The sequence below is a fragment of the Pholcus phalangioides genome, unplaced genomic scaffold (assembly GCF_987345545.1).
Source record: "Pholcus phalangioides strain wild (caught in Gottingen) unplaced genomic scaffold, Ppha-v1.0 ptg000042l_1, whole genome shotgun sequence".
NCBI classification, from domain to species: domain Eukaryota; kingdom Metazoa; phylum Arthropoda; class Arachnida; order Araneae; family Pholcidae; genus Pholcus; species Pholcus phalangioides.
In genome coordinates this window covers 19,777,526-19,803,094 of record NW_028301628.1, presented here as the reverse complement: position 1 = coordinate 19,803,094, position 25,569 = coordinate 19,777,526, and the positions used below count along the sequence as shown (strand labels likewise).

The 25,569-nt window shown below is 37.7% G+C and overlaps 1 protein-coding gene across 1 annotated transcript in view; it reads left to right on the top strand.

The window, feature by feature from the left end:
* LOC149064607 (uncharacterized) overlaps positions 1-25,569 on the top strand; it is a 34,264-nt gene that overhangs the window by 1,483 nt on the left and 7,212 nt on the right. The window contains exons 2-10 of the mRNA XM_089254973.1: positions 2,449-2,631; positions 7,277-7,474; positions 9,301-9,396; positions 10,258-10,383; positions 10,540-10,827; positions 12,619-12,750; positions 18,424-18,603; positions 20,500-20,679; positions 21,956-22,132. Coding sequence (XP_089111099.1) covers positions 2,449-2,631; positions 7,277-7,474; positions 9,301-9,396; positions 10,258-10,383; positions 10,540-10,827; positions 12,619-12,750; positions 18,424-18,603; positions 20,500-20,679; positions 21,956-22,132 — 1,560 coding nt within the window. The remainder of the gene's footprint in view (positions 1-2,448; positions 2,632-7,276; positions 7,475-9,300; positions 9,397-10,257; positions 10,384-10,539; positions 10,828-12,618; positions 12,751-18,423; positions 18,604-20,499; positions 20,680-21,955; positions 22,133-25,569) is intronic.

The following is a 25,569-nucleotide window of genomic DNA, read 5'->3' as shown; positions in this document are numbered from 1 at the left end:
ATGAGACAATCCCATATTATACAGGATGTCTGGCAACCCAAAATTGGAGCGATGATAAAAATTTATTACCATGCCATAAGGTTTGTGATCTTTGTATTGGCTCCAAATAGGAAACGGTTACCATCACTGGTGTACATCATGAGTATACAAACTCCTGCCGCTGACCAATCTGGCTCATTCCATAAATTTAATCGGCCTAAAAGGTAATGAGGGATACATTTCAATGCATAAAACATTACATCCAACTCCACAGCCGAGATTATAGTGTCATTTTTTGCAGTTGAAAAACATCTCCTTCCCCCCCCCCCCGAGAAAATCCAGTGTACGCCTATGAAGGTCCAGAGCCAGAATTTTAATGCCAGTGCCTGGTCGGTAAATAAACTGGCTTAAGGGCAAGGGACCCCTGGGGGCCCAGTGTGAGGAGACAGACAAGAGAGTGATGTATGTGTAAAAAGTGTGAGTGCTTGTATGAGGAGGGAAAAGATTTAAATTGTCACAATTGGTCTTTAAGGTTCTGTATCCAAATTATTTTAATTTAAATGCTTTGTAAAATGCCACCACTGCCTTACGATTTTAGTATTATTATTATGCTGTGAAGAAAGCTCGGAAAGGTGACGTTTTCGTAATTTTCACCACTCACTGCTCGTTTCCTATTGTCTGAAACGTGATGTTGATTTCCTATTGGTTGAAATCTGCAAACCTATGAATGTCATCCTATGAAAACATATACCGTATTACCCCACATTATTGGGGACACCAGCTTTTTGAATATAGGGTCTGGTGCGTTAACAGCACACCGGGAAAAGCGAGTTTTAAAAGGAATTATTGTACGCATTCACAGTGAATTCAATGGATTTTTAGGAAAAAGATATACAAAAATTTCCCGAAATATTTGACTTGAGTTTCCCGTCATACAATAAAAAACGATTATTAACGGCATGTTGGTCTTCCTCACTGCTTTCCGGCGGGGGAATACGGTATCTATTTCATCGTGTCCGGAAAATTCACCGCCAGCAATTCACCGACAACAATTCACCGCCGGAAAATTCACCGACCAACAATTCACCGCTAGGAAAATTCACCGACCAACAATTCACCGCCATGCTATTCACCGCTAGGAAAATTCACCGACCAACAATTCACCGCCATGCAATTCACCGCTAGGAAAATTCACCGACCGACAATTCACCGCCATGCAATTCACCACTAGGAAAATTCACCGACTAGCAATTCACCGACAACAGTTCAATGCGAGGGAGTGAGCGATTGAGTTACTGAGTGAGTGAGTGACCCAGTGAGTCAGTGATTGAGTGAGTGACCCAGTGAGTCAGTGATTGAGTGACCGAGTCAGTGATTGAGTGACTGAGTCAGTGATTGAGCGACCGAGTGAGTAAGTGATTGAGTGACCGAGTCAGTGATTGAGTGACTGAGTCAGTGATTGAGCGACCGAGTGAGTAAGTGATTGAGCGACCGAGTGAGTAAGTGATTGAGTGACCGAGTGAGTGAGTGACCCAGTGAGTGACTGAGTGACCGAGTGAGTGAGTGACCGAGTAAGTAAGTGATTGAGTTACCGAGTGATTGAGTGACCGAGTGAGTAAGTGATTGAGTGACCCAGTGAGTGACTGAGTGACCGAGTAAGTAAGTGATTGAGTGACCGAGTGAGTGACCCAGTGAGTGACCGAGTAAGTAAGTGATTGAGTGACCACTCACTCACTAGATCGCTCACTCACTTAGCAGCTCGCTCACTCACTCACGGACTGACTTACTCGCTCATTGAATCAGTAACCCACTCGCTCACTGAATCACTTACTCACTCGGTCACTCAGTCACTCACTGGGTCACTCACTCACTCAGTAACTCAATCGCTCATTCCCTCGCTAACTGACTCGCATCGAACTGTCGTCGGTGAATTGTTGGTCGGTGAATTGCATGGCGGTGAATTGTTGGTCGGTGAATTTTCCTAGCGGTGAATTTTCCTAGCGGTGAATTGCATGGCGGTGAATTGTTGGTCGGTGAATTTTCCTAGCGGTGAATAGCATGGCGGTGAATTGTTGGTCGGTGAATTTTCCTAGCGGTGAATAGCATGGCGGTGAATTGTTGTCGGTGAATTTTCCGGCGGTGAATTGTTGGCGGTGAATTTTCCGTAAACCCTATTTCATTTGTTTCATTTCGTCAGGCTCGTTATTTTCGGAACAGCTTTCGTGTGCTTAAATTAATCTCACGTGGAATTCATAGAAGTAATTTAGCTTTTATCCTTCCTTAATTATTACTATTCGTAACTCTTCGTCAAGTTGTAGTGAACTATGAATGATATCTCTTATTAACAACTATATAAGATGATATGAACCTATATAGTGTCTGTTACAATTATTTAATAATTGCATATTTTGTTTGGCACAATCTATTTTTCATTCATTTCCGTGTGACGTAATTAGAATATGATTTCAGGAGTTTATGCATGCGGATATCCAGGTTCTCCTCTTCATTCAAACGTGACTTTCAACACAAAGAAGATTCAGACTGGAACAGTTGTTTCCTACAGTTGTGAGCCTGGATTTGATCTCTTAGGACCAACTCGAAGACTCTGCTTGGAGAATGGCACTTGGATTCCACCTGGCATACCAATCTGTGGTAAATATAGTAGAAAACATTATCTTTGTGTTATTCCGTACTGCGGATACGGTTACTACTAAATTTCTTTATTGATCGCCAAAGTTTTCTCACAGACGACAGATCAACGTGAATTACCATTTGCTATCCGGGTTCGAACCCCACAGTGGTGGTCGGCTGAAGTTGGTTTTCTGTGGTTCCCAACTTCAAGGCGCAAATGCGAGCCGATCTCCCCGTTAAAAAGTCTCGCCACAGAGAGCAACAGTCCTACAACGGTAAATCATTCAACCATAACACTTCACTCATAGTTAGTAAAACTGGGGGCAGATGACAGCACTACACATAACAAGCATTACACAGAAACAAACTCTACGTCAGGTTGCACTACACGCACATTCCCGCATGTACCGATTCGTTGGGGGGTTCCGCGGGGGGGGGGGGGTGCATGTGTGGTGTAGCTGTAGTAGGTAGGGGCTCGGGGATCCATGATGTTCTTAAGTCAGCCACCTCGTTGGGCAATTTGCCTGTTGTGGCGTTGTATTTGTATTTGTACTGTTGGATTAATGTATATCTGACTACTAGCCACCGTTGAAACTTCGAAAGAGGTCATTTTCTACTTGAAAGTCCAATGAAAAATAAACACACTTAGATCCAATAAGAATGCTTGATGAAATGATGAGAAAAGTCGTTCCAATATTTACCCGATCTATTTGATATTAAACTCAATTTCAAAAACTGCACTAATCCAGTGAATGTCAAAGTGAGAGGCGAGCCTTCCTGTGGAAAGAGTGAAAACTTCTCTGTGATAGGCTTTATTTGATTGTGTATAGTAAAACAATATTAAACAATAACAAAATTAGTAAAACAATATTAAACAATAACAAAATTAGTAAAACAATAGTAAACAATAACAAAATTAGTAAAACAATAGTAAACAATAACAAAAACTGTAAAACAATAGTAAACAATAACAAAAACTGTAAAACAATAGTAAACAATAACAAAAACTGTAAAACAATAGTAAACAATAACAAAAACTGTAAAACAATAGTAAACAATAACAAAAACTGTAAAACAATCACAACGATTCGATCAGAAACTTTCAATCAAACTAGTCATTTTATGAATTGACACATTAAAAATAATTACCATAGTGGTTTCTCGGATATTTTCTATTGATTGTTCATCGAGTCACATTTTCATACCGAATCTGCATGTTGCAATGAAGATTTTTCATTTCCTTTTGACTGCAATGGATTTTTATCGCGCTGAAATATTAATAAAGTTTCACTTTACCTTTTAACAAGCTTTGGACTACCTTAAAATTTTTTTATTCCAGGTTTATTCTAGGGCGTATTTATTGGTTTGGATTTTGATTTTTGTGGAACAAGGACCAATTAGGTCCAGCTGTGCCAAAACAAATAACCAATTAAAAATAATTGTGCTTGTCATGTCAGAAAAAAAGGTGTATTCATAAGGGGTCATTTGCCCGGGCCCACTCTTAACAGAGACGGACTCGTCGCCGTCTAGGCACTACTAATTTTGCGGGCTCTCTTTGCTCTTATATATATTTCGTTTCTTAATTTCTTTCCGAAACATCTCATGGTTACCTCCCCCCTCGGTTCTCAATTTTCGAAATGAAAGCCATGTCTTTACTGTCCGTTGTTCCAGATATGGCTTTGAGGAGGAACTACTGTTTCATGCACATTCATAACATAAATGAGATGCCGTAAAAATTTCAAACTGTAATTGTTAGACTGTAATCGTGACAGTTTGTAACTGTGATCGATTTCATTCATTATGCCTGTTGTATTACTGTTGTAGTACTTGTACAGTTAATTGTGTTGCAGAATTATAATCAAAAGCTGTGATGAAACATGCAAATCTTCCAAAACTTCTGAATCGGAACTGGAAAAAAAAAAAATCTCATCTCAAAATTGTTGGAGATACTTTATTAATATAAGGAGTGTCATGACCCCTGAAATTGATTTTTCAAAAACATGACTTTAATTTTTAAAAAAATTAACTCAATCGAAACGAAATTTTTTGCATTTGAGTTTCACAATTGAATGAAATATTTTTAAGATTATAGATTATTATAAGATTAAATGCATTATAGTATAAACGTGAGCAAGAAAAAACGCTTCGAACGCGATTTTCACAAATTGCAGTTTTTGCGCTCATCCTTAAGATTAGAAAACACCTACTACACCAAAAATTCTGAAATTTTGTAGAAATATTTATACGGCCTGTTTTAATAAGTGAACCTCGAACTTCGATACCTGATCATCCGTTAGAATTTTATGAATTTTAAAGTTTGAAAAAATGTATAGATTTCAAAAATCTGAGAATTCAATATTTATTTAAAAAAATACTTGGGTTAACTTTTCTAAATCCGAGGTTCCTTTAACTAACACATGGCGAGTAACACAATTTGAGAATTTTTAGGGCGGCAGTAGTTTTTTATTCTTACGGATGAACTCAAAAACCTTAGAAAATCGTAATATTTAAAAACCGCGTAAAAATTTGAAAAGTGCGTGCGCGCGCACACATACACACACGCAATAACAAAATAGGAAAAGAAAATGGTTTGCTTTTTCGATTTCATAGGGTTATATTATTGTTCAATTTAAAAAAACGACAAGTTATACGTTTGATGAATTTGGCAGGATTTTGAACTGACGTAATCAATTTTTAAAGCGTTATAACTCATTTAATTATGGGTCAAAAAAACTAAAACCACTTTTCCTTATCAGTTTTTCATAAGAAATCACGTGTGTAATTATTGGGCGGTCGATCGTTACCACCCTGTATAGAACGTCCATGATTAAAAGACCCTATTTTAAAGTAGCCTACAGGTGGAACCAGTCATCAGAAAATTGGGAAATTTTATGGAGGACTTCATGAAGTGATGGGAACTTGTTTCAGGCGGAAAAAATTAGTGGCACTATTATTGTGGTTTTATTAAGAAATGACGCATTTAGGTAAACGTTTACAATTTTAACAATTGTTAAACACTTTTATAATTGTTACTGCAACAAAACATGTTTCACATGATAGCCATCATTTTCAGATACCATATGAAATCGCAAGATGGCATGTTCCACAACTGACCGAAGTGTGTGCGGGGAAATGTTCACGTGGCGTGAAATGCTGCATTTAAAACGTCAGGTAAAGTTCTTGGATTGTCTCGACTTACCAGACGTTTCAAATTCCCCCCAAAGCCAAAAATCGCATGGATTAAGGTCTGGGGAGACCATAGATTAGGGAAGTGCCGGCTGATGACACGTTCTTCTGTAAAATGTGTTTTAAGAACATTCTTAACACACACTGCAATGTGTGGAGGAGCTCCGTCTTGCATGAAGATTGTGTCTGCGAGGCAGTGACGTGTTTGCAGAGCCGGAACAATTTCGTTCTGTAACAGCGATGCATATCGCTTCCCGGTGATCGAACATGTCACTGGACCTGTAGAACGTAGCTCTTCATAGAAGTGGGGACCGAGAATAAATGATGCAGTAAATCCACATCATATCGCCACTTTTGGTGAATGCAACGGAACCTCTAATATAGCGTGCGGATTTTATGGTTCCGAAATTCGGCAGTTGTGAGTATTGACTGCACCATCCAAGTGAAAATGCGCTTCGTCTGTCCAGAGGATATTCCAAAGCCATTCTGAATCTACCTCAATGCAAGCTAGAAACTGCAGTGAGAACCGGATTCGAGCGTCATAATCATGTGGAAGCAACCGCTGCACAAGTTAAAGTTTGTACGGATAGTATCGGAGGATATTTCGTGCATGATCTTATGGGCAGTCCAACGCTGTGCTACTCGCCTGACGCTAGTGCTACCACGAGAATTTGAAGCTCTCTCCTCTTCCACCTGAAGCGAAACCTCCTGTACTGCGTCTATAGAAACGGATTGTCTTCCTCTTCCAGGACGAACAGCCAAGAATCCTGTGGTTTCAAATTTCGTTTTCATACTCCGATGGTTTTTAACATTCATTGGACCTTTTCGAATCCTCTACCAAGTCCGATGTTTCCGTAGATTACTGCGGAATTGCTGTTTTCGTAAAACAACTTGACCACTAAAGCACGATCCCGTAAAATTATCGTCATTACGAGCAGCAAACACATTGAGAAACAAAATCTCCACGGCTGTTTCTAGGTTTTATAGTAGCTGCTGCGTGACATCACATAAATTTTTATGTTTACTACAGGTATTCGAAGTGAAACGCCCTCTGGTGGCGACGTGTGCAAATAATTTTTTCCCTTGAAATAAATTCCCACCACTTCATGAAGTCCTCTCCAAAATTTCACACTTTTCTGATGACTGGTTCCGCCTGTAAGCTACTTTAAAATAGCGTCTTTTAATTATGGACGCCCTGTAAATATGGCGTCTAGAGGCATGTATAAATTATGAAAACTCGGAAGAGAGCTACTGCGAAAAGTATTCTTTCCGCGGACAGATTGGTAAATTTCGCCCATGAATATTATTATTTTGTGTGTGTGTGTGCGTGCGCGTGCGTGCGTGCGTGCATTTAATTGTATATGGAGAAGTTCTAGATCATAAAATATTATTTTAAAACTTCATTTTTTATATGGGTGCATGCTTGCGATTTTAAAACACATTGAATTTTTAATTTCTTACTCATGTTTGTCAATTGCAGTGTTGGATGTGGCGCGTGGAAAAGCCTCGATGCAGTCCTCGATAGATAAAGATGGAATTTCTCAAAAAGCAGCTTTGGATGGAAACTACGATTCGTGTACATTGCTAAAGAATGAGACAAATCCATGGTGGTACGTAAATCTGCTTGAGCCGTTTACAGTACAGTTTGTGCGAGTGGATTTCGGGAAGTCATGCTGTGGTAAATATGTCTAAAAAATTATGTATCATAAATTGTACTTATTGATAAATCTAGGCTACTGCTGCGTAACCGTAACTTGTGAGCATTCCTTTGGGATAGGGGGAATATTTGGGGAATTTCTTACGAATGCCGGAACGTGTGTTCTGGATGGAGTCCTAACGCGCGTATTTATGTTCAGAGTTATTCATATTTCGCGTTTTAGTGGTGCTGCCATCTGTCTTCATATTTTGAAGCGAAAATGGCAGATGCTTGAACATTAGTTGTGAGTACCGTGCCTGCTCTCTGTGGGGAGACATACCCAAAAGAAGCAATAGACTGCAAAATATACAATCTCAGTGAAGCGAAATATATTTAATAGAAGTGTATACTAATAAATTTTGACTATTTCAAATATTCTACCACGAAATCTATTATTATTTATAACAACTAGCTATTATTATTACATCATTAGTTTTCTTTTTTTTTCTCTCGCAATAATCCTTTCCTCTCAATACTACTCTTCTAGTGATATAGTTTTTAGTTTTTATAACTGCACTTTTTACGGTTGCTGTATTTTCGAAATATATGACATTCATATTTGTTATGGGCATCTTTTTTCAGCCACCTCGTTAGGTATTTTGCCTGTTGTGGCCTTGTAGTTGTATTTCTTTTTTCTTGAACTACGAATCGTTACAACAGACAGCGGATCCAGGAAACAAAAATTACATGCATTAAATAATCGCGAACATTTGCAATCTTTCTCACTTTCAATTTGGAAGATACAATACAGATTTCTAAACTCATGGCATGCGCAACTTCAAACATGCACCTACTTGCCAGGCATTTTGTCCGGTATGTTCCACAATCGCTAGAAGTTCCTCTTCGCAATAAATGTTCTTAAGACGAACTTCTCATTATTGTATTATGTTCAATACATGCGCGGTGTTGCAGTACCTATTATGTTAATCTTGATTAAGGATATTCAAGGTTAAAGGTCATATTCTGATGACTTCAGAAGAGAAATCACAACAATGAAAGTAGTTGCTGAGAAATCTCACCACCAGTGACATTAAAAAAAAATTATTACGACTTTAAAATCATTTTAGGGCAGCGATTTCGAGCATAGTTACTTCAAAAAAACTTTGCCGTGAGTGGTTGATCAACGTTATACTTGCCAACATTTGAAGTCTCATGTTAACTTTCCTCTAAGTGTTTTGCAAAATGATGACATATATTCATTTTTTAGGAACTGTCGATGTTTAAATATTTTAATTTTCAAAAGCCCCTACAGCTGAAAAACCCAGAGGGATTCAGATTTGAAGAGCATATTTCATGAATAAAAATCGATGTCTCAAAAATAATTCCTATGCATGTACTGTATATTTGTGTAACATAATTTGCTTTTTACTGAAACACGTGTCCTTCAATTAATCTTCTAGTCCGTGTCAGTCTATGATATCAAAGTAAATAGAATAAAAGTAACCGTTTTGATTGTTGCTTACATTGTAGATGAGTCTTAATAAGTTTCAATACTTGCGTCTTTATCTGCTGGAGTTATTAAATAACAACTGCTAGCAAAAAAGAGCGCATCAAATGGTTAAGATGTGATGAATATGTTAATCTTTAATTAATGTAAAGCAATAATTTGTAATTCAAGCAGTCAAGATTAAAGTATGAAATAAACTGATCCTTATGGATGGAAAAATGTACTTTTTTTTATCCACTGAGTTCCTACTGCACGAATTCTCAAAATATTTTTATGTATTTCAAACAGATATTAAAAAATAATAATAATAGTACTTGTTAGTCCATTTTTGAATATATGATTTTTAAAAAAATCCTTACAGGAAATAGGAGCTCACCAACCATCATTGTTAGAGTGGGCAATAACAGGCCGGATATCAGCAAAAATATTGAATGCAACAGACTTACTCAAAACATTGGTATGACTAGTTTTGATAATTTTTATTCATTGCCAGAAATCCTGACCAAGAATAGCGGGGGGTGTAAATAAATTTTGCTTAAAAAAAAGAAAGAAAGAAAAAGAAAGAGATATTACTAAATATGTCTATGTAGCTCAAGAAGAGCTGGATATTGGAGCCATTCCAAAGTTTTTCAAATGGGAGGCCGGCTCACATTCGTTCTTAGAATTTGGAAAATCAACTTCAGCCGACCACCACTGCGTCGTTAACGGGGTTCGAATTTGGATCCTCGCGATGCGACGGCCTCGAGAAGATGAGTCATCTCACTCCTTGAAGATGCCCACAGTGGTAAAACTGTGCATCTGCAACAGAGAATCAAAAAAATAATCAGTTAATAATTCATTTAAGTTTAAAATTGCTTGATGGGAATGCATTCATAGATTGGATTGGATTTGCAATTTATTTGTATGTATTTTTTTTCTACTGTTCTTTATCACCTAGCGTGGAATAATCCGCAAACTATTGATTGTTCCTTATCTCCGAAAGAGCAATCATTCTCTCCTGGCAATGGTAGTTTGCGCCAAATGTGGAATAATCTGTAACTGTTTTTATAGGTAAAAAAATGTACTTGGAAATAATTCAACTGGGTTCTATTAATTCAAACAAGTTCACACATTGTAGTTTCATCTCTTTCTTCAGGAAATGCCACTCGAGTCAATATTGTATAGTTTTGTTAATATTTGTGCGTAAAAATTAGTTTCGTTACCGATGAATTTCGATATGGGTAGGCGTATGGATGTTTTTATATATATCTCACGAAAAAAATAGTTCTACATTTTCAAGAGATTTTTTAAAATTTCCTTTTTCTCCCCCTATAAATAGAGAAAGGCAGGCCACTTTATTTTCCTTGCAGCAGTCCAGTGAAAGGAGCATTTGTTAGTATACATACTGAATACAGTTTCCCATTTGTGCTGTCAATATGTGAAGCTCATGTATATACGGATGAAGGTAAATTCATATTTAGGATGAAACTAATTTTGAGCGGATTCAATCGACAAGTTGAGATATCACTGTATAACTATTGATCTCTGAAATTCTAAAACGTTTGCCAAAATAAGATTGCAAAATTTTAATATTTTATGATTGCTTATATTGTTTCTGTAGCTCTTTCTCCACATCATTGTCCGAAATTCGACGAGGAAAATGTTTCTCCATACAATGGAAAATGCTATGCTTTTCATAGCTCAGTGCCAAGGACATTTGAAGATGCCAAAACACATTGCAATATGAATCACGGTAATCTCATTTCTGATACAAGCCCTGCTTTACAAGGATTCTTGAGCTGGGAACTTTATAAAAAACAAAGAAAATTCAATGCAATTGACTACTGGAATGGTGTGATTTGGTATTCAGATGAAAAGGGATATAAAAGTCGATGGAAGTGGTACGATGGTAAGATGTTTCATGTATATCTATTAAAATTAACACATGGAATATATGCAATATTAAAAAGTTCTCCGTAACAGTATGGAGACAATATGGAGATTCTTCTAAATATCCTTACACGTGTTGTATATATACATTAATTTTAAAAACTATCCTCCACTCTTATCATGAGCATTCGAACGAAAATATATTCAACCAGAAATTTTTGTTTTGATCGTCCTGACTATTTTGCCAGGAACGCCCATATCAGTAAGCTTTCTTAAGAGAATTGATCTGTCGACTTTATCGAAGGCCTTATTGAAATACACATAGATGACATCAACATTGTGACTTTCGTCGATAGATCTGAACAAACTGTCGTGGGCGACTAGTTGCTGAACAGGGAATGAACGGCCCGGTATGAAACCATATTGGGTAGAAGGTATAAGACCCATCTCAATTGAACATGGAAAGAGGCGATTGGCAATACATCTTTCGAAAATTTTGCAGGCGGTGTCAGTCAAGGAAATCGGGTGATAATTGCATGGATCTGACGCAAAACCCATCTTTTTGTAGACGGGAATGATAATTGCGGAGTGCCAGGAATGAGGGATAACCTCGTGTATGTAAAAGTAGGAAAATAGAAAACTGAAGAGCGGAGATATAACGTCGGGAAAGAGTTTGAAGTAAATGTCCCTGGAGCTCCATCAGGACCCGGGGATGCACTGGTGGAAAGAGAGGAAGTAATGGACTGTATATATTGGTTCGTTCAAGTATTAAGTAAGCAAATTTTTAGCCATTTTTGACCCCCCCCCCCGTCATCAAAAGTAAGCAAAATTCTGACCCCCCCCCCCCGCCCTTGTCAGCAAAATTTCGTCATCAGCTCTGCCCCTCTAAATCCTAACGCATATTGGTGTGTACATGAGACGTACACGGGGAGGGGGGCATAGGGGCTCGTGCCCCTCTCCCCACGATCAAAAATTTATTTTTTTAACATATTTTTCAGAAGAAAATACCTTTATATGTTATTATAATCAATTTCTGTTAATTTCAATGTTATTGGAAGGCTATGAACTCAAAATTTATTATTTCATAAATTCATTGCGACCCACCCTCTAGCCATATAATGATAAATTGCATAAAGGCCCTTGGCCCGCGGACCAAATATGGCCCTGGGGGTTATCTGATGCGGCCTGCCCTCCTCAAACCTAATTTTGTAAAATGAACTAAGCGGCAGATTTACAGATCGCTTAAGTGTCCCGTGGTACAATTCCAGAACATTTAAGCAGCCCGTGGCACATTTTCAGATCACTTAAATGATCCGGGACACAGCTCCAGAATACTTAAGCGATCCGTGACGTATTCAGAGATCCCTTGAGAGACATGTGACGTAGTTTTAGAGAACTTAAGCGGCCCCCATTGCGATTCTACATCACTCAAGTTTCCCGCGGCACATTCTCATTATTATAGATATCGCCAAGAAGTTCCAGAGGCGATGAGTAGCCAAGTGTTGTCATTTTAATAAGATTAAACGGCTTTAATAATTGCATTCCGCCGTTAATTTTTTTGTTTCTATGTGTTTCTAGGTGAGATGGTTGTGTTAAATTTTTTCATAATTTTTTTGAGGACAACTTGGGACCCTTTCCTTGTTAGCAAAACTTTTAAGACTTCCTGATTGTGAGGAGGGCACTATAAAGTAAGAACTGTACCAAAACAAAGCATCGAAAAAATATCTGGTCCTCAAAGGTTTAAAATGTTGTGCATAAGAATATTTAAATATTATTAAATTTTTACATAATTCCTCTTGTCTTGATCCAGGAAGAGAAATTACTGTATCGTTCTGGAGCAGCTCACCAGTTATAAAAAATTGCTCAAAATTTAATAGCAACAATGGCTGGTTGTGGACTGGAGGCTTGTGCGATGATAAATATAATTTCATCTGCCAACATCGTAAGTTTTTTTTTTTGTTTTTTATTTTCCCGATGATCTCAATATTTTGAAAATTAGCGTTCAATTTATTTAAATTTTTCACGTGGCAGAAAACCCCTCTAAATTTCCGCATTTCCACATTGAAATCGGATTTTATATGGGTGACACACTCGCGTCTACTAGTAGTAAATACGGGGAAATGAAAAACTTACAGGAGTACTTGAAAAATGACAATTTATGAACAAACATCACTGTTTATACCCTTAGTACCTTAGTTTTGGTGTAATCAATAGAGTTAAAGTAATGATGGAATGAAGCTTCAATACAGTGATACCTCGGCTAACGAAAATAATTCGTTCGGGAATGACATCCATTTTCCAAAATCTTCGCTAGCCGAAATAGGACTTGCCATAGGGTTTCTATGAAAAATCGTTTAATTGGTTTTAGGCAATGCCCAAAATATGAAGATAAGTTTTATAAAACACCAAGGACTACTGTACTGTAATAAACATGGTTGAAGTCACCGTTTTACTGCGGAAATCTCTCATTACTTCTGGTCAGATTTTTAATTGTGGCGAATTCAGAATTCCCGATTTGTCATCAGTTGAAACCTTCACAATTATTCGTCTGTCTGGTTTTACATATATGTCTGATATTAGGTTTGGCTTCACGGACCACATCAGATAGTTTCATGGGTGGCATCTGGCCCGCGAGCCATGAGTTGAAGACGTCTGCTCTATGTGCTTGCGAAGGGTTCTTGTTAAGGAAGAACGAATCGACTTTCCAAAATTAAAAATATATTTGTCTAAATTAAAATAATATAAACTTTTTATTTACATGTTTATATAGATGGAATAACGGACGCTGACACACTTTGGTGTTTAGCGATTATCTTTCCTGTGCTCGCGCGCACACACACACACAGATTTCCCGTGACGTCACAGCTTTCAGTTCTAAACACCCGAGTGGCGCAGTGGGATGCTCATCTTCCACTATGGTTACTGTCGAGGTATATAGGTTCGAATCCGGGCAAGAACATCAGAAACAAGTTCTTTACCCACCGAGCCTGGGGCGACAGTCAATAAATAGTACCTTCATTTCCACCTGGTTGGAAATTGCCTATGGCGATATACGTATGACCGGGATTGGTGTGCGGTAAAGTAGTAGCTCTCAGTTCTTATTTTTGTAGGCGACTTCGCAGTACTTGCCTGGATATCTTCCTTCAGGGAACAGTGGAAGCCTAAGAGGATTATCGGCAGTGATTCTGTCCACCTGAAAGAGACTTTATTGCACTTTTTAGAAGACGGTGTAAATTTTCTATCAAACCATTGGATTTTGGGTTGTTTTCTTTCGATCCCCAACAGTTTAGTCAGTTCATCGAACAGGCATGATTCGTACTGTCTACCCTGGTCGGTCGTGATGCACTCAGGAAATCTGAAAATGGACACCCACTCGGTGAAAAGCGTTTTAGCTACCGTTTGTGCAACTACTACTAAACCACACATGCACCTCGTCCATATTCCTCTGCGGAACTTCTAACGAAATGGTACATGTTGGAGTGTTACCGTTTGTGCTGTTATGTCCACTATTGGATACTTGCATCAAGCCAGCGAGTTGATCGATCTATGACTGCAGTCGCTCGGTTTAATGCCATGTGTCTTGCACTAAAAGCCCGTGCACACTGAAAACATTCCAATCTATATATAGGGTCTTTTTCTTATACATTTTACTTAAGATTTCATTTCGCATGAAATGGCTCAAAAACATGATGTTTGTCGCCAAAATTCGGCTCGTGACGTGGTCATGTTAGCGTGTACGTCAGTGTTTTCCACACCTTTTTTTTCGTCCAGTACCCCCAGTGCGATTCGAGTTACCTTCCCGCACACCCTTATGTAATGTGTTGTCTATTTTTGATATAAAATTCATATTTTTGGAACCAATTACGTTAATTATTATTCTTAAGTTAATTACTATGAAAATTCTAAACTTGAGGGATTATGAAATTAATTTATTAATATGCATACAAGTATAACAAAAAAAAATTACATCGATTTTCGTAAATTGACTAATATATTTAACAGAGAATATCACTATCAGTGACTAATTTGCTGTTGCCTTTTTGTGATAGTTTCTTGAAACTGAGGTTCTTTCTTCGAAAGAGCTATTCGAATATCATCGCTTACATCATGGGTGGAGATACGCCCCCCCCCCCCCAGAGTTAAAGATGGAGTCTAATGCATATATGAATTGACATCATCATCGTGCCCCCCAGCAATAATGACCATGCCCCCCCCCCAGACTTCCAAGTCTATCTCCGCCTATGGCTTGCATCCAAGCGATTTCTGGTTTTTGTTTTTAATTGTTGTAGTGAAGAAAATCATGTTCCACAAAAAGATAAGCAGTAGCAAATGGTACAAGCATTTGCAAAGCTATCTTTGCGAATGTTGAAAATTTTTCTATCAAAAACATCACAATTGTTATAAATCAAAATTTTTAAATTCCTCGGATGAGAATAATCCCGGGGCAGGACCTCTGTCAGCCCCACTTTTAAGGGGGAGGGGCCAAGCAAACATAATTTGACTATAAGCACCATTGTAAAACTCGATGATTTTACAATGTTATTTTTTGTTCCCACCTGAAATTTCCAGCCACCTAAATTTTGCCTCCCTGGGGTTATTACCCCCCTCCTCCCTCTATTTCCGGCAACGGCCTATGCCTACTTTTGAGGGCGGCTAATAAATATATTAATTGTACGATTATAATTTTTTGACGTTTTTCCCGCTCACGGTTTAAGTCCCGCTCACGGCAATATCGAATTTAAGCACAGCATGCAAATAATAACACGAGGTATGAATATAAACAAAGTGCCAAATATTCTGGGTAGTAGTAGTATTTCTCTTCAATAGAAATGGAAACCTAATATGGAAAAGGTGGGTAAAAGAGTATGCATGTACGCTTTTTGCTGTTGCAACAAAGTAAGTAAAAGTAACTTGACCAACGGTCGACTCAATTCATATGTCGAGTCGGATGCTCCATGACTCAGTTAACTTGTGTGTGGAACTGTCTCGAAAAAGTATTTTTGATGACATCCTTTTTACATACCCACCCTACGATCGCAAATCGAAAAAGAAACTTACGCAAAAACATCTGAAAACTGTATACAAGAATAATACGTCTTTGTAAGTTCCTTCAAACTGGGAACATTCAAATATTGTGGGGCATATTTCTGCGAGCGAAAGCTAAAAAAATGCCGTATCAAAATGAAGGCATAATTCACATAGTGGTTTAAAGATATGAAAATTTTGACTTTTTTTACAATTCAATCTTCCTTTATAAACAGTGAACATGTTATAATTTTTTTTTTCCGTCTCGCAACCCCGAAAATGTTTTCCCGCACTCCCGGTTGGGAACCACTGGTGTACATCAATGCCAACAAAAATCTTCGTTAACTGAATTCATATTCATTAGCCGAGGTAGAAATATCGCGACAAATTCGTAAGCCGAGGTATCACTGTAATTGCTAAAATTAAAAAAACAAAAACAAGAAATTAGATCAAATGACACAGTCTTATTTTTGGAGTTTTCGAAATAAATACGTGGAAATAACCCTCCCCCCCAACTTTCATTTGATATACAGTAAAACCTCGATAAGTCGTCACCTCAAATTATCGAAAAATTATGACGGCTTAAGCGGAGTAATGACTTAAGCGGAGTGTCATCAGTTTCAATGTGCAATGTTGTGAAAATCGTATAAATTTAAAGTAATATGAAATTTATTAAAATATGAATCAAAATAACAATATTAATAAAATTTATAGATCGCGAAAGAATAAATAATAGCAATTTTTTACCTTTTTTATCTCTTATTACTTAAATTATTGTGGTAAAATGTACAGTACACTTTGATTTATACTAGTAGTTTTTAATTTAAACTAACAGAGCAACTGTTAGTCTAAAGGTATAAGTAGCTTTTCTTCATAATAGAACTCTCTATTACACATTAATTTTACATAGACATCATATTTAATTTTAGTATTTTAATTCTTCATCAGTAGTTCATGTTACAACTACAAAGTAATCTCGAACATTTTTGACTTGGTGGAGGCTAGGGCCCCTCCCCCTAGGAACCAATCAATAAATTTTGGTTTTTCCGGAGATGCCCTGGGGGGGCTGAAATGCTTACGTTGCTTCTTGCGACAGAGCCTGGGTGTCTCGCGGTTTCTCCAATTTCTCCATTAGCGCCCATACAGAAATGAGATCTGGCTCGAACAGTCCTCAACGTTCCAAAAACCTGAGTTGGCGAATGAACTTCCCCAGCGTAACTTTCGTTACTTAAACTGTTCCGTTTGGGTATATAGGATTTTATGGTGACTTTTAAGCATATGGCAATGCTGTTAACAAGCTCTTTTTTTAATGGGAGCCATAAAAATAGTCTGTTCCACTTTCTCAAATTTTTTCATAGTGACGAGTTAACCGAAATTAGCGACGAGTAAACGAGTGTTTAATAACATTGTTGTCTGAAAAGTCAAACACAATACTACATACACGTTCAGACCGTTAGGTATACACACACAGTTACACTTCTGGCACAACTCACTAGGTAGTAAATTGCCCATGGCGATAGACCTAAATTGTGCTCGGTTTAAAAAAAAAAACAAAAAAAAACATTGTTGTCTATGGAAGCTGGAAGAGTCTGAAGAAAAATGACGATTTAACCGGAGTAACGACTTATCAAGGTGACGACTTAACGAGGTTTTACTGCATATCACATGTCAAGGCACAAAGAAAAAGTGTATGTAAAGCGATGTAAGAAAAGCGCGATATAATTGAAGACTTTTTCTGGATTCTAATATTAGTTACATTTTTAAAAACGGCTGCATCTGAAATTCGTATAACAACAAAAATGTAATGATAGGCTACTTGTATTTGAAAATATAATACAAATACAAATACAAATACAAATACAACGCCACAACAGGCAAAATGCCCAACGAGGTGGCTGATAAAAAGATGCCCATAAAAATATGGTTGTCATATGTTTCAAAAATACAGCAACCCAATTAAAAATGCAATTAACACAAATTACAAACAATATATACACATGATAAAATATTATACGATGCCCATAAAGATTACTTATGGTTGTCTTATTCTAAGAATGGATAGCTTCTCGATTTACCCCAACATGTTTATCGTATTTCTTTTTAAACGTGTCAATTGTGTTACAATTTACTACCTCCGGGGGTAAGCTATTCCATTTATTAACAACCCTATTGGAGAAAAATTCCCTGCGACACCATAACCTTGCATTGTCCCTCACCAATCGATACTGGTGTCCCCTTGTAAAAGCAGTCGATTGGCGGTGTACTAAAAGTTCATGGTCCATCCTATCCATCCCATTGAAAATTTTGAACACTTCGATCATATCTCCTCGACACCTGCGTTCATCCAATGTAAACATATTCAAAAAATGAAGTCTTTCTTCATAACTTAAGCCCTGTGTGCCAATAAGGACACGCGTAGCTCTTCTCTGCACCCCTTCAACCAAGTCTATGTCCCTCTGTAGGTATGGTCTCCAAAATAATAAACCATAAGTATTCTTTAAAGATCTACCACACTGTCACTGTTCATTTTATATATGTGTGTGTATGCTTCTATAATTATTATTTTTATTTTTCATCTCTGCAACCACAGTGCCTACTTCCTGTGGATTTCCTGGAATTCCCCAGAATGCAACAATCACTTCCCATATGTCTCAGCGAGGAAAACAAGTCATTGATTACCGGTGTAATGAAGGAAACCTTCTGGTTGGTGCTGCCACTTTGCTTTGCACAGACACTGGTTTTTACAGTGACTTACCACCAAGATGTATTTGTAAGTAGGGGGCTGGGAATCGATTCAAATTTTAACTGGTTAAATCAAGAAATTTTTATCGTTTAATCGACTAAGTAATCAAATTTGAATCGAATATTTTCATATGTTCACCATGTATGATAAAGCTAATGGTAACTGTATAATAACTAAAAAAAAATGGGTGTTTTTTTTTTGGTGTAGCTACGCAAAATCGACCATTTGAATCACCCGCGCTATGCTAGTTACATCTCAAAACCGGTTTTTGGGCAGCGGAATTCTACTGAGTTCTGCTGGTGGGGATTCCGCTTTACTTGTTTCCCTAGAAACTGCTCCCAAATGGTACTGGAAGAGACGGGGACGGAGGGAAGCTCATCCTTCTCGAATACGAGAACTGCTGTCCACAGCGAAGACAATAAATGTTGGTCTTGTCTTTTAGAACCTCCATCAAACTCAATTTTAAACTGAAATCATCACCAATTCTTATTAAATTGACGCGAAAGACGTTTCAATTCAATGAGATTTAGTTTTGATCTTTCACACGGAATCTCTTTAAGCTGTTTTTAAAATTTTCCTTATTCGCTTTATAACTGCCACATCGGAACTAAAAGAGAGTTAAGAACCCGAGATATTTCGCGCGACCGAAATAAAGCAGATCGAGTTTGATAAGATATCTCGGGGTTGCCGCTGTAAGGGTTAAGGGATGAACTCAAAAACTGCAATATCAAGAAAATAGCGTTCAAAGTGTATTTTCGTGTATATATTACTGCCAAAGCCCGAAGTGCTTCCAATTCGCGAAGTGGCTGGAAATTTTTGGCCAAAGCTCAATGTGCGAACTTTGACTGCACTCACGTTAGATGGTCCGGTAGACGCCAAATTGTAATGTTGAAGGAGAGGTTGAAGGGTGAAATTTGCGCCACTTCAGGTCCTGCGCCCGGTGCACCAGACCCGCCTGCCTCCTCCTAGTTGCAGCCAAAAAACATTCATACTTAGAAATCTTAAGTCGTCTTTACCATTAGAAAGAATTGAAAAGAAATTTTTAGTTCAGTGCATTATTAAATTTTCTTTTACAGTCATGGGAACTAGTACAAAAAATGTAAATGTAACTGTAAAAAAAAAAGTGAACTTGTAGCCATTTTGTTTATTTCCTTCCACCATCACTATTACTGTTTCAGCAATGATGATGGTGGTCATGTTCATAGGCGTACGCAGGATTTTCTTCCGAAAAGAGGGTTTTACTGCAAAATAACGCTAAAATATCGGCTTTGGGGGGGAATTGAACTCCAATACCTCCCTCTTTGCGTCCACCATGTTGCAACTTAGCAAAAGTGCCAAAACTTGAAAGAAGTAAAAAGAAAGCCGTAATATATCTTCAAACAAGGAAAAAGGTTTAGCAGTATTCTTATGGGTACGCATTTTTCGTTCATATTAGTTCATTATGTGATTTCGTGTTTGTGGTTCATAAGATGGACTTCTTAAAAAAAAATCGTAGATGCATTTATTGTTGTTAAAAGACTTTTGAGCACGATTGTATTTGTGAGTGAGTGATTGATTTTTTTGAATGAACAAAAGGTTTTTGAGTATACAGTGCTTAATGATTGATTACCCAACTGTGCATTTGGTTCGATATCGTTTTTTTTACTTTCAGGTCTGGAAGAAAAATATATGGTTTTTTTTTTAAAATTTTATTGCAGTTCTAGTTGAATGAAACATTTTTTCGAAAAATTGTTTAAAAGATTTAAAAACATTTCTCTATCGCTTGTAATGATTTTTATCTATCTTTAACATTTAACGTATGTTTTGAACAAAGGAAATGAGTAACAAAAGAAAATGACTTGATTTCTTTCAAGTTTAGTTGTTCAGTAAGGAAATTTTCTTTGAGAAAAAATATATTAACAGACATTCACACATTCATTTAAGATTTGGAATGTGGAAGTCCAGCTATCATCTCGAATGGAAATTACACTTTGTTGAATGGCACCTCTTCCTACAAGAGCATTGTGAAGTACTCGTGTTCCGACGGTTATATTATGGTTGGACGAGAGTTTCTGATTTGTGAGTCTGATAAAAAATGGGATGGACCACCCCCTCATTGTGACCGTAAGTACACATTTGTTATTCAGGATGATGTTTTTGGTGGCAATTTCAGGGGAATTTTAATTTTCGTACATTAGTCAGGGCCGGAAGTAGCGGTGGGGGAGGGGGGGGGCAACTGCTCGGGCGGAAAAATTTGGGGGCGGCAGTTTTAGGTGGGAACAAAAACACCGTTGTAGAATTATCGAATTTTAAAGTTGTGGGGCGAGAAAAATCCTAGTTACGGCCCTGCGTTATCTTGTTGACTAGCAAGTAACATGTCGTTATAAAAGACATTTTCTGTAAGTCGAAATTCGACAATGACGTCATAAAAATGGCCATTACGTCCAGTTTTAAGACTGTCTATCCTAGTCAGTCTCGATGTATTCAGGCAATACAAATTCGTACACCCATCCTACGGAAAACGTTTCAGCTACCGTTACTTGTTCAGATTATAAAAGTACGAGTGAGCAGAGAAACGAATTGAAATTTAATGGACACACAAAGCACGACGTCCGATCTGAACGAACACAAAACAACGAATGTAAACAAAACATGTTGCCCCATATAAACCACCAAAAGTATATCTTGGTTAACGGTTTTTTATATAGTAGGTAATTTTTTAATATTCAATATTTCTCTTCCTCCTCTTAACCATATCATCGCCAGCCGTTCTGTCTCAAAGAATAGGTACAAGCAGGTGATCGAAGACGACCTGGGTCATGCTGGAAAATGTGCGTGTATGTGTTGTGAGCCTAACGTAGAGTTTGTTTCTGTGTAACGCTTGCTATGTGTAGTACTGTCATCAGTTTTTCTAACTATCAGTGAAGTATAATGATTGAATTTATGTACCATTTTAGCCCCGTTGCTCTCTGTGGCGAGACTTTTTAACGGGGAGGTTAGCTCGCATTCACACCTCGAAGTTGAGAATCACAGTAAACCAACTTGAACCGACCGGTGGGGTTCGAACCCCAACAAAATTACCGTTTCCGCTGTTATGTCAGCTATCAGATACGCCTCTGGCCAGCGAGTTGGTGGATGTGTAACGTTATAGGCTTTGCCTTCGGATTTTGGCAACGATCCTACAGAGTCACAGTGTATGTGTTGGAGACGTACTGTGGATTGTTAGGCAATTCTCCTCTGAAGAAGTTAAACAACAACAAAAAAAAGAGTTTTCAATTCTCAAATTAGAGCAGTAAAAATTTAATTTACCTTTTTAATTTCTTTTTTTGTTTTTTCGAGAGAAGTGATAATACAAAAAAAAAACATTTTAAGTTCATTTATTTTTTTCCATTGCCTATAGCATTGGCGTGTCACGAACCCCCGCCCATTGAATTTGGAAATGTTACTTTGATGGTTAGTGATTTGAATGGAACTGTAGCCGAATATTCGTGCCACAAAGGATTCTATTTGGAAGGCCTAAAAAAGATTTCTTGCTCATCAGAACAAGTTTGGACCAAAGATGTCCCAATTTGTAAAGGTGAGTAACAACAAATGTGGTTAGTAAAGAAAAACAGTGATTTTATCAATTACATTAATCAGTTCCCACGATTTGAGGCCCAGAAGTGTACGCAAGCAGGGGCGTACGGCTTAGGGGCACGCTGGTTCTCAACGCTACTGGAAAAATAAAGCAAATAAAATGAACTTTATGGCATGAAATGAATTCGGAAAATTATTTCGATCAAATTAGCGATTGCTTGTGTGATGAGTAATATTCATAAAAAAAAAAATTCAATTTAACCCTTCAAATTATAGTCCACATTTTTGCTGCCTGTCCCTAACGGAGATGGGTCAGTTGCACTGGAAGGTGGGCGTGGCTATCGAATTGCACTGCTCCACTCTTGTTATCTATGTCCGAATTTCACTGGAAACCCCCCCCCCCCCCACTTTCCTGCTGTTACTGATAGTTGATAGATAACTTTTTTTTCCTAGGGCCGGAAGTGGCGTATAGTCACTCGCATGTTTAACAAATTTTGTGGAATTAAATTCCCTTGTCTCTTCTGTTGGGACGAGATTACCTCGTCTCATTTATTTGATATTCAATTTCCTTATCGTTTAACGTAATTTCTTTGGGTTGTTTTTGTATCCATAATATGAAATAGTTTTCAAATATTGGTATCTCATGAGTTCTCTATTCTGATAACTGTTTCATTTTTTATATGTTTTCCATCCGCTTTTCAAATTTTTTTGTTCGTTATCTTCACGATATGACCACTGTTTTTTAATGCATAAAATCAACGTAGAATTCTTTGATAACTTCTATAAATGCATAGGTATTGGAATGAGGTGTACTAAAGCTTGTGTGTCTACTTATATTGTTTTTTACATGTCTTTCACGTCTATTTTTTCGCATAACCCGAGAACTCACCACTAATTTCTTTCCCCGTTAACTTTTGGGGTCGCTCACTGAAATCGCTTAAAGACTTCGTTTCACACTGCTAAAAATGATTTGCTCATTCAAATTCTTCTTAGGCCACGATTACACTATAAACGTTTTACAAAAGTTCTTTTATAAAACTTGAAAAATTCAACCGATGAGCGCATCGGTTACATTCGAGCGAATGTAACCAATAGGCTTATTAGTTGTTTTTTTTCCAAGTTTTGAAAAAAAATCTTTTATCAAACTTTTATAGTGTAATTCCGGCCTTAAGCTCGTGGTTGTGGTGTAAATTCAATTTCAAAATTACCTTTGAAATTTCCTCCAAATATATCTTTGCATTCAAGTGCGTTTAACGCATTTCCACCAGCAGCTATCTTGAGTTTCAATCTTTATAAAATTTGCAATTTTAAGGAAAACGACTACGAGAGAAAGCTATGACTAGATCAGTGGTTCCCAACCTTTTTTTTCTTCCCGCACCCCCGAGAGCAATGTGACTAACCTTCTCGCATCACCCCTTGGATCATACATTTTTTATCTGTTAGAAAATTCAGGTTTTTCTTCTGTAACTGAAATTACATAAATAATCCAATAATTAATTTCTATCAATTCTTTTACTTATTATTAAATGTCTTTTTGGTAATGACTAATATTTAATTTTGGCTTTGTGAAGTGACAAAGTGGTCAAGTGACAAAGAAATATTTCTTTGTCACTTGACTAAATCTTTTGACGTTTTTCGTGAGTCACGTGTGTTCACGACAGTATCAAATCTGAGCACATGCTAATAACACGCAGGTACCGATGTTCACAAACAACTATTTTGTGCGCCGTCAATCTTTGTCAGGGGCACCGCAGAGTGGCGGCCTGACCGAGATTTTTCGAAGAGATCCTTTGTTAAACTGACTTGGGGAGCGGCGGATAAGCGTTGATTAGGGTAAGGGGTGCCGCGGAGATACGGGGGTGCCATTGCCCCTCCTCAGTATCAAAGGTGAAGTCGACTGATCTAATGCATATATGTATAGATGAATTGACATCATCATCATCATCATCGTGCACCCCGCCCCCCAGACTTCCAAGTCTATCTCCGCCTATGCCGCGGGTGGAAAAAGTTTGAGAACCTCTGGTACAGGTAAATAATGGTATTTTTTCTCAACTGAAATGGAAAACAATTATGATCGCTAATCGAAACTTTTACAACGCAAAATTCGTATGACACATTTCTGCGAGCGGAAGTCAGACGATGAGGAGTCAAAATGTTGGTAGGATTCATATTTTTTGGTAGGAATTGAAAAATTCAATTTTATCATTTTAATTTTCCTGAATAATCAGTGAACATGTTATGATTTTTTTTCCATCCCGCAACCCCGGTTGGGTACCACTGGACTAGAACATACTGGTTCCAACTACTATAGATAAGATAATGGGATAAGATTTTAGGTTCAGCAAATCGTATCTATCCCCCTCCCGTGCAATTAACCCATCTGATAAGAAAGGAGTCAAGTACAACTGACCCTCGGATTGTTAGGTTTTGTGAGCAGTGAAACTGACCCTCGTCCTCACGAACATGGGACCATGGCTTTACATTGAGGAAAGAGCCAACGCAAATTTTGAAAGAAAAGTTGTCGAGAGACATGCTTTAGTTGACTAAATGAATGCTTGGCGAGAATGCAAGAATTTTTTTAGGAAAATTGATCTTTTTTATGATTGATACCAGATATGGGATAATTTGGTTATTAGATCTTGCGTTTATTTCCGTTAGACCATGAATTCTCAAACTTTTCCACCAGCAGCGCTCTTATCCCCCTAATGAATGATTATCCGTTCCGTACCTCCCCAGAGCAGTTTAACACAAAGAATCTCTTCTAAAAACCTTTGTCAAGGAGGCAACCGCCATTGCTTCGCTGCGTCCCGACAAAAATTTGCTATGTCCCAAGGCGCCACGACGCACAGTTTGAGAACCCCTGCTTTAGACTTCATGAAGGCAAGATTGAGTGCGTGTACTTTCTTTTATTTGAAGTAACTAGGTAAGTAATAGTTCCATTTATACAATATGGTACTCGAACGTTTGCCACCCACAGCTGCCTCTCATTGTTGTAGCCATCATTTCTCATCGCCCTTCTGGAAGTTCTGAAAGAACCAATTTAAAGCACGGAACAGGCACGCATCAATATTGCTAAAAAATAGCAACACCCCTAGGAGCCTCGAAGTGCACTAAGAGAATCACTGATATTTAAAATCCTTTATGTAAATAAAACCTCGTTACACATTATTGTATAGCAAAAGGCTCTATATTGGGCAGAGGTCGGCTCGCTGACAGTGCTAAAGTCGCCACGATTTTCTTACCATTTTTTGTACAAATATTCACTATAGGACACATAGAAATGTAATGAGGATGTAACCAATAAGATCGCTGTTTTTTTAAGTTTTGTAAAAGATCTTTTATCAAACTTTTATAGTGTAATCCCGGCCTCAGGATATAACATATCCTTATATACGACATAAGGATATATTATCCTGATGTACGATACGTTATACTGTA